Below are 15,579 nucleotides of genomic sequence, written 5' to 3'. Positions count from 1 at the left end.
TGGCGGCCCCGCCACCGCCACACCCAAAATGGCCGCCAGCCTCCACCCGCCACACCCAAGACGGCCGCCACGCCCACCCCTCCCCCCAAGAACGACCGGGACTGCCCTTACCAAGAGTGCACTTTTTTATTCCTTTTTTTTTTTTTTTTAACTTTTTTCTCTCAGTTTTGGGGTGGGGGGAGGGGGCTGAACTTCTTATTTATAATTTCTGGGGGCTCCCCCTTTCACCATCCCCGCCCCCCCCCCAACCCCCCACACAGGGGGGAGGGGGTGAAGGGGGGGGGTAAGGAGGGAACCCCCAACCCTCCAACAGAGCAAAAAACCGCCCCCCCCCCAAACCGGGACTGGAGAAAAAAAAAAAAAAAAAGAAAAATAATAAACCCCGAAAAAAAAAACCAAAACAAACCAAAAAAAGCCAATGGAACCAAAAAATATATATATATTTATAGAGCCCCTGCGGGGAGGCCGGCGCGGCCCCCCTAGGCCAGGCCGAAGCCCTCGGAGCACTCCTGGATGGCCAGCAGCAGCATGTGCCGCAGCTTCTCGTAGCTCTCGTAGGCCGGCAGGTCCAGCTGGTTGAAGCTGGGGACACACCCAGGAGGTGGCATTGTCACCTCCCGCGGCGCCACCCCGGCCACACCCCGCTGCCCCTCCATGTTCCTGTCCCCCCACTCCGAGCTGGTGTCACTGTCCCACCTTGGGTGTGTCACGGTTCCAGGGTCACCCCAGTGCCACCTCAGCTGTGTGTCCCTTGTCCCCCCCATCTCCATGTCCTCCTCCTGGTGTCCCCTGCCACCCTTCCATGGCCTCTCATCCCAGGTGTGGGCAGAAGGTGGTGGTCCGAGCGTCCCCTGATGTCCCCCCGTGTCCCTCACCAGGTGTTTGTCAGGGAAGGTGCTCAGTGTCCCCTCCTGTGTCCCCATTCCTGTGTCCCCTCCTGTGTCCCCGTTCCAGGTGTGTGCTGGCATTACGTGCTCAGCGTCCCCTCATGTCCTCTCGTCCCTGTGTCCCCATGTCCCCTCACCAGGTGTTTACCAGGTTGTCACCCCCCATGTCCCCCCCAGTGTCCCCATGTCCCCTTGCCAGGTGTGTGCTGGAGGGACAGCACAGTGCTCCGTGTCACCTCCTGTCCTTGTCCCTGTGTCCTCATGTCCCTCACCAGGTGTGGGGCCAAGGGCAGGGCTCAGTGTCGCCACCTGACACTGAGGGGTGTCCCCATGATCCCCCTGTGTCCCCATGTCCCTTCTTGTGCCCCCCCTGTGTCCCTCAGCAGGTGTGTGGCAAGGGCAGCCAGTCGGTGTCCCCATGTCCCCCCATGTCCCCTCAGTGTCCCCATGTCCCCCCCAGTGTCCCCATGACCCCCCAGTGTCCCCATGTCCCTCACCAGGTGTGTGCTGAGGGCAGATGGTTGGTGTCCCCATGCCCCCCCCCAGTGTCCCCATGCCCCCGCAGTGTCCCCATGTCCCTCACCAGGTGTGTGCCAAGGGCAGCCGGTCGGTGTCCCCGTGTCTCTCTGTCCCCTCCATGTCCCTGAGTTCCCCTCTGTGTCCCCCCCATGTCCCCAATGTCCCTCACCAGGTGTGTGCCGAGGGCAGTGCTCAGTGTCCCCATGTCCCCCATGTCCCCCCCAGTGTCCCCATGTCCCTCACCAGGTGTGTGCCGAGGGCAGTGCTCAGTGTCCCCACCGTATCCCCATGACCAGCCCAGTGTCCCAATGTCCCCGTGTCCCCCCCAGTGTCCCCATGTCCCTCATCAGGTGTGTGCCAAGGGCAGTGCTCAGTGTCCCCATGTCCCCCCCATGTCCCTCACCAGGTGTGTGCTGAGGGCAGTGCTCAGTGTCCCCATGCCCCCCATATGCCCCCCCCAGTGTCCCCACGTCCCCGTGTCTCTCACCAGGTGTGTGCTGAGAGCAGCTGGTCAGTGTCCCCATGCCCCCCCCATGTCCCCCCAGTGTCCCCATGTCCCCTCACCAGGTGTGTGCCAAGGGCAGTGCTCAGTGTCCCCATGCCCCCCCCCCATGTCCCCCCCCGTCCCTCACCAGGTGTATGCCGAGGGCAGCCAGTCGGTGTCCCCATGTCCCTCACATGTCCCCCCCATGTCCCCGTGTCTCCCCCAGTGTCCCCGTGTCCCTCACCAGGTGTGCTCCGAGGGCAGCCGGTCGATGTCCCCATGTCCCTCACATGTCCCCCCCATGTCCCCGTGTCCCCCCCAGTGTCCCCATGTCCCTGTGTCACCCCCATGTCCCCGTGTCCCTCACCAGGTGTGCGCCGAGGGCAGCCGGTTGATGTCCCCATGTCCCCATGTCCCTCACATGTCCCCGTGTCCCCCCCATGTCCCCGTGTCCCTCACCAGGTGTGTGCCGAGGGCAGCCAGTCGGTGTCCCCATGTCCCCCACATGTCCCCGTGTCCCCCCCATGTCCCCATGTCCCTCACCAGGTGTGCGCCGAGGGCAGCCGGTCGGTGGAGCGGTCGTCGCGGTGGATCTGGAACTTCTGGATGCCGTTCATGCCCTCGAGGGCGGCAAATCCCTGCAGGGGCACCTTGGACGTGCCCGTCACGAACTGCAGGAACTTGGCGCGGTCGGCCTGGTCGAAGGAGCGCAGGGCACGCCAGAACCACTGGATCTGGGCACGGGGACAGGGACAGGGACAGTCACACACTGGGACCCCCCGGAACCCCACAGAACCCCCCATGATCCCCCCCGGTGCCAGCCTCACCCGGATGGAGTTGCCCTGGTATCCAGAACCCCCCAAAATCAACACAGAATCCCCCCAGAACCCCCTGAATTTGCCCCAAAATCCCCCCAGGATCGCCCTTCCAGGTTCCAGCCCCACCTGGATGGAGTTCCCCTGGTACCCAGAACCCCCTGAAATTGCCCCAGAACCCCCTGAAATCTACCTGGAACACCCTGAAATTCCTGCAGGACCCCTCCAAGTGCCAGCCCCACCTGGATGGAGTTGCCCTGGTACCCAGAACCCTCCTAGAAATCCCCCAGAACCCCCTGAGATCACCCCAGAACCCCCTGAAATCCTCCCCAAACCCCATGAGATAGCCCCAGGACCCCCCCAGGACCCAGCCCCACCAGGATGGAGTTGCCCTGGTACCCAGAACCCTCCCAGAACCCCCCCCAGAACCCCCTGAGATCCCCCCAGAACCCCCTGAAATCCTCCCCAAACCTCCTGAAACCCCCCCTGAAATGCCCCCAGGACCCCCCCAGGACCCCAGCCCCACCAGGATGGAGTTGCCCTGGTATCCAGAACCCCCTGAAACCTCTCCAGCACCCCCTGAGATCACCCCAGGAGCCCCTGAAATCCTCCCCAAACCTCCTGAAAATCCCCTGAACCCCCTGAAACACCCCCAGAACCCCCTGAAATCCTGCCCAAACCTCTTGAAACCCCCTGAAATGCCCCCAGGACCCCCTCAGGACCCAGCCCCACCAGGATGGAGTTGCCCTGGTACCCAGAACCCTCCCAGAACCCCCTGAAACCTCCCCAAACCCCCTGAAACCCCCCTGAAACACCCCCAGGACCCCCTGAAACCTCCCCAGCAACCCCTGAAATCCCCCCAGGACCCCCTGAAACCTCCCCAGCAACCCCTGAAATCCCCCAGAACCCCCTGAAATCCTCCTCAAACCTCCTGAAACCCCCCTGAACCCCCTGAAACACCCCCAGGACCCCCCAGGACCCCAGCCCCACCTGGATGGAGTTGCCCTGGTACCCAGAACCCTCCCAGAACCCCCTGAAACCTCCCCAAACCCCCTGAAACCCCCCTGAAACACCCCCAGGACCCCCTGAAACCTCCCCAGCAACCCCTGAGATCACCCCCTGAACCCCCTGAAATCCTCCCCAAACCTCCTGAAATCCTCCCCAAACCCCCTGAGATAGCCCCAGGACCCCCCCAGGACCCCCCCAGGACCCCCTGAAATCCTCCGGAAATGCCCCCAGGACCCTGCCCCACCTGGATGGAGCTGCCCTGGTACCCAGAACCCTCCCAGAACCCCCTGAAATCCCCCCCAAACCTCCTGAAACCCCCCTGAACCCCCTGAAATGCCCCCAGGACCCCCCCAGGACCCCAGCCCCACCTGGATGGAGTTGCACTGGTACCCAGAACCCTCCCAGAACCCCCTGAAACCTCCCCAGAACCCCCTGAAATCCCCCCAGAACCCCCTGAAATCCTCCCCAAACCCCCCTGAAATGCCCCCAGGACCCCAGCCCCACCTGGATGGAGTTGCCCTGGTACCCAGAACCCTCCCAGAACCCCCTGAAATCCTCCCCAAACCCCCCTGAAACCCCCCTGAAACACCCAAGAACCGCCTGAAATCCCCCAGAACCCCCTGAAATCCTCCTCAAACCTCCTGAAATCCCCCCAGAACCCCCTGAAATCCTCCCCAAACCTCCTGAAACCCCCCTGAAACACCCCCAGGACCCCCTGAAACCTCCCCAGCAACCCCTGAGATCACCCCAGGACCCCCTGAAATCCCCCCCAAACCTCCTGAAACCCCCCCTGAACCCCCTGAAACGCCCCCAGGACCCCCCCAGGACCCTGCCCCACCTGGATGGAGTTGCCCTGGTACCCAGAACCCTCCCAGAACCCCCCCACATCCCCTCAGCACCCCCTGAAATCCTCCCCAAACCTCCTGAAACCCCCCTGAAATGCCCCCAGGACCCCAGCCTCACCTGGATGGAGTTGCCCTGGTACTTGTGGTACTCGGTGTTGGCCTTGAGGTCGTCGATGTCGATGGTGGGCAGCCCCGAGATGAGCAGCTCCAGCTCCTGCTCCGTGAAGATGGAGATGAGGCGCTTGGGGATGATCTCGTAGAAACCTTCCAGGAACGCCGCCAGCTGCTTCCTGATGGCTCCTGCGGGAATTTGGGGGGGTCAGGAGGGTCCTGGGAGCCCCCCAAAGCCTCCCCCCGGGCCCCGATGCTCACCGGTCATGCGCATCTGGCACACGAGGTGCACGTACTCCTTCTTGTTCTCCTCCGTCACCAGCACGTTGGCCCCGTTGGGCTTCAGGTCCCGCACCTCGCACACCCCGAACTCCTGAACCTGGGGGGCACCGGGGGGGTCAGCAGGGTGTGGGGATATGGGGGGACATCTCTGAACCTCACCCCAAATTCCTGCACCTGGGGAACCTCAAAAACCCCGAATTCCTGCATTTGGGGAACCTCAAAAACCCCAAATTCCTGCACCTGAGGAACCTCAAAAACCCCAAATTCCTGCACCTGGGGGGGCACGAAGGGGCACCAGGGTGTGGGGACATCCTTAAACGTCAAACACCCCAAATTTCCACACCTGGGGAACCACAAAAACCCCAAATTCCTGCACCTGAGGGGGTCACCAGGGTATGGGGACATCCCTGAGCATTAAATACCCAAAATTTCCACATCTGGGGAACCTCAAACACCCCGAATTTGTTCACCAGAGGAGCACAGGGGGGTTAGCAGGGTGTGGGGACATCCCTGAGCCTCCAACACCCCAAATTTCCACACCCGAGGAACCTCAAAAACCCCAAATTTGTACACCTGGGGAACCTCAAACACCCCAAATTTGTGTACCAGGGGGGCATGGGGGGGTCAGCAGGGAGTGGGGACATGGGGGGACATTCCTGAGCCTCAAACACCCCAAATTCCTGCACCTGGGGGGTGACAAGGGGGTCAGCAGGGTGTGGGGATATGGGGGGACATTTCTGAACCTCAAAAACCCCAAATTCCTGCACCTGGGGGGCACGGGGGGGTCAGCAGGGTGTGGGGATATGAGGGGGAAATTTCTGAACCTCAAACACCCCGAATTTGTGTACCAGGGGGGCACGAAGGGGCACCAGGGTGTGGGGACATCCTTAAACCTCAAACACCCCATATTTCCACACCTGGGGAACCTCAAAAACCCTGAATTCTTGCACCTGAGGAACCTCAAAAACCCCAAATTTGGGTACCAGGGGGGCATGGGGGGTCAGCAGGGTGTGGGGACATTCCTGAGCCTCAAACACCCAAAATTTCCACATCTGGGGAACCTCAAACACCCCAAATTTCTGCACCTGAGGAACCTCAAAAACCCCAAATTCCTGCACCTGGGGAACCTCAAACACCCCAAATTCCTGCACCTGGGAGGGCACTGGGGGTCAGCAGGGTGTGGGGACATGGGGGGGACATCCCTGAACCTCAAATACCCCAAATTTCAACATCTGGGGAACCTCAAAAACCCCAAATTCCTGCACTTGGGGAACCTCAAACCCCCCAAATTTGTGTACCAGGGGGGCACGAGGGGGCACCAGGTTGTGGGGACATCCTTAAACCTCAAACACCCCAAATTTCCACACCTGAGGAACCTCAAAAACCCCAAATTCCTGCACCTGAGGAACCTCAAACACCCCAAATTCCTGCACCTGGGGGGTGACAAGGGGGTGAGCAGGGTGTGGGGACATGGGGGGACATTCCTGAGCCTCAAACACCCCAAATTTCCACACCTGGGGAACCTCAAAAACTCCAAATTTGTGTACCAGGGGGGCACGAGGGGGCACCAGGTTGTGGGGACATCCTTAAACCTCAAACACCCCAAATTCCTGCACCTGGGAGGGCACTGGGGGTCAGCAGGGTGTGAGGACTTGGGGGGGACATCCCTGAACCTCAAATACTTCAAATTCCTGCACTTGGGGAACCTCAAACACCCCAAATTTGTGTACCAGGGGGGCACAGGGGGGTTAGCAGGGTGTGGGGACATCCCTGAGCATTAAACACCCAAAATTTCAACATCTGGGGAACCTCACACACCCCAAATTCCTGAACCTGGGGAGGCACGGGGGGGGTCAGCAGGGTGTGGGGACATGAGGGGGACATTTCTGAACCTCAAACACCAAAATTTCCACACCTGGGGAACCTCAAACACCCCAAATTCCTGCACCTGGGGGGTCACCAGGGTATGGGGACATCCCTGAGCATTAAATACCCAAAATTTCCACATCTGGGGAACCTCAAAAACCCCAAATTCCTGCACCTGGGGAACCTCAAACACCCCGAATTTGTGTACTAGGGGGGCACGGGGGGGTCAGCAGGGTGTGGGGACATGGGGGGACATTTCTGAACCTCAAACACCCCAAATTTCCACACCTGGGGAACCTCAAAAACCCCAAATTCCTGCACCTGAGGGGGTCACCGGGGTGTGGGACATCCCTGAGCATTAAACACCCAAAATTTCCACATCTGGGGAACCTCAAACACCCCAAATTTGTGTACCAGGGGGGCACGGGGGGGTCAGCAGGGTGTGGAGATATGGGGGGGGACATTTCTGAGGAACCTCAAACACCCCAAATTCCGGCACCTGGGAGGGCACTGGGGGCCATCAGGGTGTGGGGACATGAGGGGGACATTCCTGAGCCTCAAACACCCTGAATTCCTGCATTTGGGGAACCTCAAACACCCCAAATTTGTTCACCAGAGGAGCACAGGGGGGTCAGCAGGGAGTGGGGACATGGGGGGGACATCCCTGAGCCTCCAACACCCCAAATTTCCACACCCGAGGAACCTCAAAAACCCCGAATTCCTGCACTTAGGGAACCTCAAACACCCCAAATTTCCACACCTGGGGAACCTCAAACACCCCAAATTTGTTCACCAGAGGAGCACAGGGGGGTCAGCAGGGAGTGGGGATATGGGGGGGACAAACCCTGAACCTCAAATCCCCCAAATTCCTGCACCTGGGGGGGCCACCGGGGTGTGGGGACATGGGGGGACACCCCTGGCCCTCACACACCCCGAACTCCTGACCCTGAGGTGCCACCAGGTCACAGAGCAGGTCCCCAGCATGGGAGGGTGTGAGGGGACCCCCCAGGGACACCCCCAAACCAAGGGGACCCCCCAGGGACACCCCCAAACCAAGGGGACCCCCCGGGAGGGGAGGGGCCCCTCCGTGGCACACGGGACCCTCCAGGGGCGGCTGAGGACCCCCAGTGCTGGTTTTGGGGGGGTCCCTGTGCCTTTGGGGGGGTCCTGGTACTTTTGGGGGGTCATGGGCGTGTCCAAGTGCTCTTGGGGGTCCCTCTGCCTTCGGTACTTTTGGGGGGTCCCGAGAAGGTCCTGCTGCTGGTTTTGGGGGTCCCAGTGCCAGTTTTGGGGGTCCCAGTGCTGGTTTTGGGGGTCCCAGGGGTCTCAGTGCTGGTTTTGGGGGTCCCAGTGCTGGTTTTGGGGGTCCTTGTGCCTTTGGGGGGGGTCCTGGTACTTTTGGGGGGGTCATGGGGGTGTCCAAGTGCTCTTGGGGGTCCCTCTGTCTTCGGTACTTTTGGGGGATCCCAAGTGGGTCTCAGTGCCAGTTTTGGGACCCCCAGTGCTGGTTTTGGGGGGGGGGTCCCTGTGCCTTTGGGGGGGTCCTGGTACTTTTGGGGGGTCATGGGGGTGTCCAAGTGCTCTCAGGGGTTCCTGGGCGTGTCCAAGTGCTCTTGGGGGTCCCTCTGTCTTTGGTACTTTTGGGGGGTCCCGAGGGGGTCCCAATGCTGGTTTTGGGGGTCTCAGTGCTGGTTTTGGGGATCCCAATGCTCGTTTTGGGGTGTCCTTATGCCTTCATGGGGGTCCTGGTGCTTTTGGGGGTCATGGGGGTGTCCCTGTGCTCTTGGGGATCCCTCTGCCTTTGGTACTTTTGGGGGGGTCCCGAGAGGGTCCCAATGCTGGTTTTGGGGGTCCCAGAGGTCCGGGTTCTGGTTTTGGGGGTCCCAGTGCCGGTTTTGGGGGTCCCAGGGGTCCCGGTGCCGGTTTTGGGGGTCCCAGTGCCGGTTTTGGGGGTCCCAGTGCCAGTTTTGGGGGTCTCAGTGACGGTCTTGGGGGTCCCAGGGGTCTCAGTGGCAGTTTTGGGGGTCTCAGTGCCGGTTTTGGGGTCCCAGTGCCAGTTTTGGGGGTCCCAGTGCCGGTTTTGGGGGTCTCAGTGCCGGTTTTGGGGGTCCCAGGGGTCCCGGTGCCGGTTTTGGGGGTCCCCGTGCCGGTTTTGGGGGTCCCAGGGGTCTCAGTGCTGGTTTTGGGGGTCTCAGTGCCGGTTGTGGGGGTCCCAGGGCTCCCGGTGCCAGTTTTGGGTGTCCCGGTGCTGGTTCTGGGGGTCCCAGTGCCAGTTTTGGGGGTCCCAGTGCCGGTTTTGGGGGTCCCAGTGCTGGTTTTGGGGGTCCCAGTGCCAGTTTTGGTGGTCCCAGTGCCAGTTTTGGGGGGGTCTCAGTGCCAGTTTTGGGGGTCCCGGTGCTGGTTTTGGGGGTCCCAGGGGTCCCGGTGCCGGTTTGGTGCCGGTTTTGGGGGTCCCGGTGCCGGTTTTGGGGGTCCCAGTGCCGGTTTTGTGCCGGTTTTGGGGGTCCCCACCTCGGTGCTGAAGGTGAGGTCGTAGCCCAGCGTGGAGACGTCGTTCTCCAGCAGGTACACGAGGCCCTGGTAGAAGTGATAGTCCTCGCTCTCCATGTCCGTGTACCTGGGGGGCCAAAAACGGGGGGCAGCGCCCCAAAAACGGGCTCAGAAACCGTGGGGAGCCCCAAAAATGGGCTCAGAAACCGTGGGGAGCCCCAAAAATGGGGTCAGACCCTGCTGGGGAGCCCCAAAAACGGGGTCAGACCCCGCCGGGGAGCCCCAAAACAGGGTCAGAAACCGTGGGGAGCCCCAAAACAGGGCCAGACCCTGCTGGGGAGCCCCAAAATTGGGGTCAGACCCCGCTGGGGAGCCCCAAATCTGGATCAGACCCTGCTGGGGAGCCCCAAAAACGGGGTCAGACCCTGCTGGGGAGCCCCAAAAATGGGGTCAGACCCTGCTGGGGGGCCCCCAAAAATGGGCTCAGAAACCGTGGGGAGCCCCAAAACAGGGTCAGACCCTGCTGGGGAGCCCCAAAAACGGGGTCAGACCCTGCTGGGGAGCCCCAAAAATGGGGTCAGACCCTGCTGGGGAGCCCCAAAAACAGGGTCAGACCCTGCTGGGGAGCCCCAAAACAGGGTCAGACCCTGCTGGGGAGCCCCAAAAATGGGGTTAGACCCTCCTGGGGAGCCCCCAAAACAGGGTCAGACTGTGCCAGGGGTGTAGAACCCCAAAAACACAGTCCCACAGACCCCTCTAACGGGGTCCAGCACCCCACAAATGGCTCAAACGCTCTCCCAGGGGATCCAGCACCCCCCAAATGCAGCCCCACACCCCCCAAATGCAGCCCCACACCCCAAAAATGCAGCCCCACACCCCAAAAATGCAGCCCCACACCCCAAAAATGCAGTCTCACACCCCTCTGAGGGGCTCCAGCACCCCACAAACACCCCCCACACCCCACAAACACAATCCCACACCCCACAAACGCAGTCCTACACCATTCTGAGGAGCTCCAGCACCCCATAAACACAGTCCTGCACCCCACAAACACCCCCCCACACCCCACAAACACCTCCCCACACCATTCTGAGGGGCTCCATCACCCCATAAACACCTCCCACACCCCACAAACACCCCCAAACCCCACAAACACCCCCTCACACCCCCACAAACACCATCCCACACCATTCTGAGAAGCTCCATCACCCCACAAACAGCTCCCACACCCCACAACCACCATCCCACACCATTCTAAAAAGCTCTGTCATCCCATAAACAGCTCCCACACCCCACAAACAATCCCACACCCCTCTGAGGAGCTCCATCACCCCTCAAACACCATCCCACACCATTCTGAGGAGCTCCATCACCCCACAAACACCCCCTCACACCCCATAAATGCAATCCCACCCTCCTGTGAGGGCTCAAGCACCCCATAAACGCAATCCCTAAATGCAGCCCCTAAATGCAGTCCAAAAAACGGGATCCCCACCCCACAAACACACTTCCACACCCCATAAATGCAATCCCACCCTCCTGTGAGGGGCTCCGGCACCCCATAAACAGCTCCCACACCCCACAAACACCCCCCCACACCCTACAAACACAACCCCACACCCCACAAATGCAATCCCACACCATTCTGAGAAGCTCCATCACCCCATAAACAGCTCCCACACCCGACAAATGCAATCCCACACCCCACAAACACACTTCCATACTCCACAAACACAATCCCACACCCCTCTGAGGGAGTCCAGCACCCCACAAGCACCCCCAAACCCCACAAACACACTTCACCCCACACAAATACCCACAAACCCCACAAACACCATCCCACACCCCTCTGAGGAGCTCCATCACCCCACAAACACCCCCTTACCCCATAAATGCAGTCCCACCCTCCTGTGAGGGGCTCCAGCACCCCATAAACACAGTCCTGCACCCCACAAACACCACCCACACCCCACAGACGCGATCCCACACCCCTCTGAGGGGCTCCATCACCCCATAAACACAGTCCTGCACCCCATAAACGCAATCCCACAGCCCCTAAATGCAGTCCAAAAAACGGGATCCCCACCCCACAAACAAACACACTTCCACACCCCACAGACACGATCCCACACCCCTCTGAGGAGCTCCATCACCCCACAAACAGCTCCCACACCCCACAAACACCCCCTCACACCCCACAAACACAATCCCACACCATTCTGAGGAGCTCCATCACCCCACAAACACCTCCCCCACACCCCACAAACACCCCCAAACCCCACAAACACAATCCCACACCATTCTAAAAAGCTCTGTCACTCCATAAACAGCTCCCACACCCCACAAACAATCCCACACCATTCTGAGGAACTCCAGCACCCCATAAACACAGTTCTGCACCCCACAAACGCAATCCCACACCCCTCTGAGGAGCTCCAGCACCCCACAAACACCTCCTACACCCCACAAACACCCCCCCACACCCCACAAACGCAATCCCACACCCCACAAACACAACCCCACACCCCTCTGAGGAGCTCCATCACCCCTCAAACACCATCCCACACCATTCTGAGGAGCTCCAGCACCCCACAAACACCTCCCACACCCCACAAACACCCCCAAACCCCACAAACACACTTCCACCTCCCACAAACACCCCCAAACCCAACAAACACCCCCTCACACCCCATAAATGCAGTCCCACCCTCCTGTGAGGGGCTCCTGCACCCCACAAACACCATCCCACACCATTCTGAGGAGCTCCATCACCCCACAAACACCTCCCACACCCCTCTGAGGAGCTCCATCACCCCACAAACACAATCCCACACCATTCTGAGGAGCTCCATCACCCCACAAACACCTCCCACACCCCACACAAACACCCCCAGGCCCGGCCCTTACCGCACGGACTTGCCCAGGATGTGTTTGTAGAAGGAGCGCGTGAAGTAGCACTCCAGCAGCCGGTTGTCGTAGACGGCCTTGGCCACGATCCTGCCCACGAACTTGAAGTAGCTCAGGTGGTTGGGGTTGCAGTGGGACGAGGGGTTGATGGTGTAGGTGACGCGGTCGCCGGGCGACGTGCGGAACAGGGCGTACATGGGGTTGAACATCTCGCGCGAGATGATCATGTACCACTCGCGCAGCAGCCCCCCGGCGTCCTGGCCCTCCTCGCCCTCGAACACGATGTACCTGGGGAGGGGGGGGGAAATTGGGGGGTCAGGGGGGTGGGAGAGGGGGTTTGGGGAGGGTGGAGGGGGTTTGGGGGGGATTTGGGGAGGATGGAGATGGTTTTGGGGAGGATGGAGGTGGTTTTGGGGGAAAATTGGGGGGTCAGGGGGGTGGGAGAGGGGGTTTGGGAAGGATAGAGGTGGTTTGGGGGGAATTGGGGAGAGTGGAGATGGTTTTGGGGGGATTTGGGGAGGCTGGAGGTGGTTTTGGGGGGGAATTGGGGGGTTAAGGGGGTGGGAGAGGGGGTTTGGGGAGGGTGGAGGTGGTTTTGGGGGAAATTGGGGGGTTTGGAGGCAGTTTTGGGGGCTTTGGAGGCGGTTTGGGGGAAATTGGGGGTGGGGAGGTGTTTGTGTGAGGGGCTTTGGGGAGGATGAAGGTGGTTTTGAGGGAAATTGGGAGATTAGGGGGCTGGGAAAAGGGGTTTGGGTAGAGTGGAGGGGGTTTTGGGGGAAACTGGGGAGGATGGAGGGGGTTTGGAGGTGGTTTTGGGGGGAATTGGGAAGGATGGAGGTGGTTTTGGGGGAAATTGGGGGCTTGGAGGTGGCTTTGGGGAGAATTAGGGGCGACAGAGGTGGGTTTGGGGGTTTAATTGGGGTGGGAGAGGGGATTTGGGAAGGGTAGAGGTGGTTTGGGGGGAATTGGGGAGGATAGAGGTGGTTTTGGGGGGAAATTGGGGGGTTAGGGGGTCGGGAGAGGGGGTTTGAGGAGGGTGGAGGTGGTTTTGGGGGGATTTGGGGAGGATGGAGGTGGTTTTGGGGGGATTTGGGGAGGGTGGAGGTGGTTTTGGGGGGAAATTGGGGGGTTAGGGTGTTGGGAGAGGGGGTTTGGGGAGGGTGGAGGGGGTTTTAGGGGAAACTGGGGAGGAATTTTGGGGTTTGGAGGTGGTTTTAGGGGGAATTGGGGGTCAGGGGGTCGGGAGAGGGGGTTTGGGGAGGGTCGAGGGGGTTTTGGGGGGATTTGGGGAGGATGGAGGTGGTTTTGGGGTTAAATGGGGGGTTAGAGGGACAGGGAGAGGGGATTTGGGGAGAGTGGAGGTGGTTTTGGGGGGTTTGGAGGGGAACTGGGGGGTTAGGGGGTCGGGAGAGGGGGTTTGGGGAGAGTCAAGGGGGTTTTGGGGGAAATTGGGGGGTTTGGAGGTGGTTTTGGGGGGATTTGGGGAGGAATTTGAGGGTTAGGGAGACCGAGAGAGAGGATTTGGGGAGGATAGAGGTGGTTTTGGGGTGAAATTGGGGGGTTAGAGGGGCAGGGAGAGGGGATTTGGGGAGAGTGGAGGTGGTTTTGGGGGGAATTGGGGGGTTTGGAGGCATTTTTGGGGGGACTTGGGGGGGAACTGGGGGCTTAGGGGGTCGGGAGAGGGGGTTTGAGGAGGGTGGAGGGGGTTTTGGGAGGATTTGGGGAGAGCGGAAGTGGTTTTGGGGGAAATTGGGGAGGATGGAGGGGGTTTTGGGGGTTTGGAGGTGGTTTTGGGGAGAATTGGGGAGGAATTTTGGGGTTTGGAGGTGGTTTTGGGGGGATTTGGGGAGGCTGGAGGTGGGTTTGGGGGTTAATTGGGGTGGGAGAAGGGATTTGGGAAGGATAGAGGTGGTTTGGGGGGAATTGGGGAGAGTGGAGGTGGTTTTGGGGTTCAATGGGGGGTTACGGGGTGGGAGAGGGGGTTTGGGGAGGGTGGAGGGAGTTTTGAGGAGAATGGGTGGGGATAGAGGTGGTTTTGGGGGGATTTGGGGAGGCTGGAGGTGGTTTTGGGGTTCAATGGGGGGTTACGGGGTGGGAGAGGGGTTTTGGGGAGGGTGGAGGGGGTTTTGGGGGGATTTGGGGAAGATGGAGGGCTGTTTTGGGGTGCCCCAGGTGTATTTTGGGGTGTCCCAGGTGTATTTAGAGCATCCCAAAGGATATTTAGGATATCCCAAGGATATTTTGGGTGTCCACGGGATATTCGGAGGCTGCCAGGACATATTTTAGGGTTCCTAGGGGATATTTTGGATACCCCAGGACATATTTTGGGGTTCCCAGAAGCTATTTTAGGGTTCCCAGGGGATATTTTGGATATTCCAGGGATATTTAGGATATTCCAGGGACATTTTGGATATCCCAGGTGTATTCTGAGTATCCCAAAGGATATTTAGGATATTCCAGGGATATTCGGGGGTGCCCAGGGGATATTTTGGATATCCAGGGGATATTTAGGATATTCCAGGGATATTCTGGGGTGCCCAGGGGATATTTTGGGGTTCCCAGAAGCTCTTTTAGGGTCCCCAGGGGATATTTTGGATATCCCAGGTGTATTCTGAGTATCCCAAAGGATATTTAGGATATTCCAAGGATATTTTGGATATCCCAGGAGATATTTTGGATATCCCAGGTGTATTCTGAGTATCCCAAAGGATATTTAGGATATTCCAGGGATATTTTGGATATCCCAGAGGATATTTTGGATATTCCAGGGATATTCTGGGGGTGCCCAGGGGATATTTTGGGGTTCCCAGAAGCTATTTTAGGGTTCCTAGGGAATATTTTGGATATCCCAGGTGTATTCTGAGTATCCCAAAGGATATTTAGGATATTCCAAGGATATTTTGGATATCCCAAAGGATATTTAGGATATTCCAAGGATATTCTGGGGTGCCCAGGACATATTTTGGGGTTCCCAGGGGATATTTTGGATAACCCAGGACATATTTTAGGATATTCCAGGGATATTTTGGATATCCCAGAGGATATTTTGGATATTCCAGGGATATTCTGGGGGTGCCCAGGGGATATTTTGGGGTTCCCGGAAGCTATTTTAGGGTTCCTAGGGAATATTTTGGATATCCCAGGTGTATTCTGAGTATCCCAAAGGATATTTAGGATATTCCAAGGATATTTTGGATATCCCAAAGGATATTTAGGATATTCCAGGGATATCCCAGGGATATTCTGGGGGTGCCCAGGGGATATTTCGGGGTTCCCAGAAGCTGTTTTAGGGTCCCCAGGGGATATTTTGGATATCCCAGGTGTATTCTGAGTATCCCAAAGGATATTTAGGATATCCCAGGGAT

General features: G+C 59.2%; 1 protein-coding gene across 1 annotated transcript in view; it reads right to left on the bottom strand.

Moving 5' to 3' along the window:
- Positions 1-414: 414 nt before the first annotated feature.
- Positions 415-15,579, bottom strand: part of LOC106630729 (E3 ubiquitin-protein ligase HUWE1) — a 57,805-nt gene continuing 42,640 nt past the window's right edge. The window contains 6 exon segments of the mRNA XM_074531033.1: positions 415-582; positions 2,434-2,624; positions 4,677-4,858; positions 4,931-5,048; positions 9,329-9,434; positions 12,215-12,502. Of these exon segments, the coding sequence (XP_074387134.1) occupies positions 480-582; positions 2,434-2,624; positions 4,677-4,858; positions 4,931-5,048; positions 9,329-9,434; positions 12,215-12,502 (988 nt within the window). The 3' untranslated portion in view covers positions 415-479.

Source organism: Zonotrichia albicollis, chromosome 34 (assembly GCF_047830755.1).
Source record: "Zonotrichia albicollis isolate bZonAlb1 chromosome 34, bZonAlb1.hap1, whole genome shotgun sequence".
Lineage (NCBI taxonomy): Eukaryota > Metazoa > Chordata > Aves > Passeriformes > Passerellidae > Zonotrichia > Zonotrichia albicollis.
Note: the sequence above shows the minus strand (reverse complement) of the source record. Positions and strands in the feature narration are given on the sequence as shown.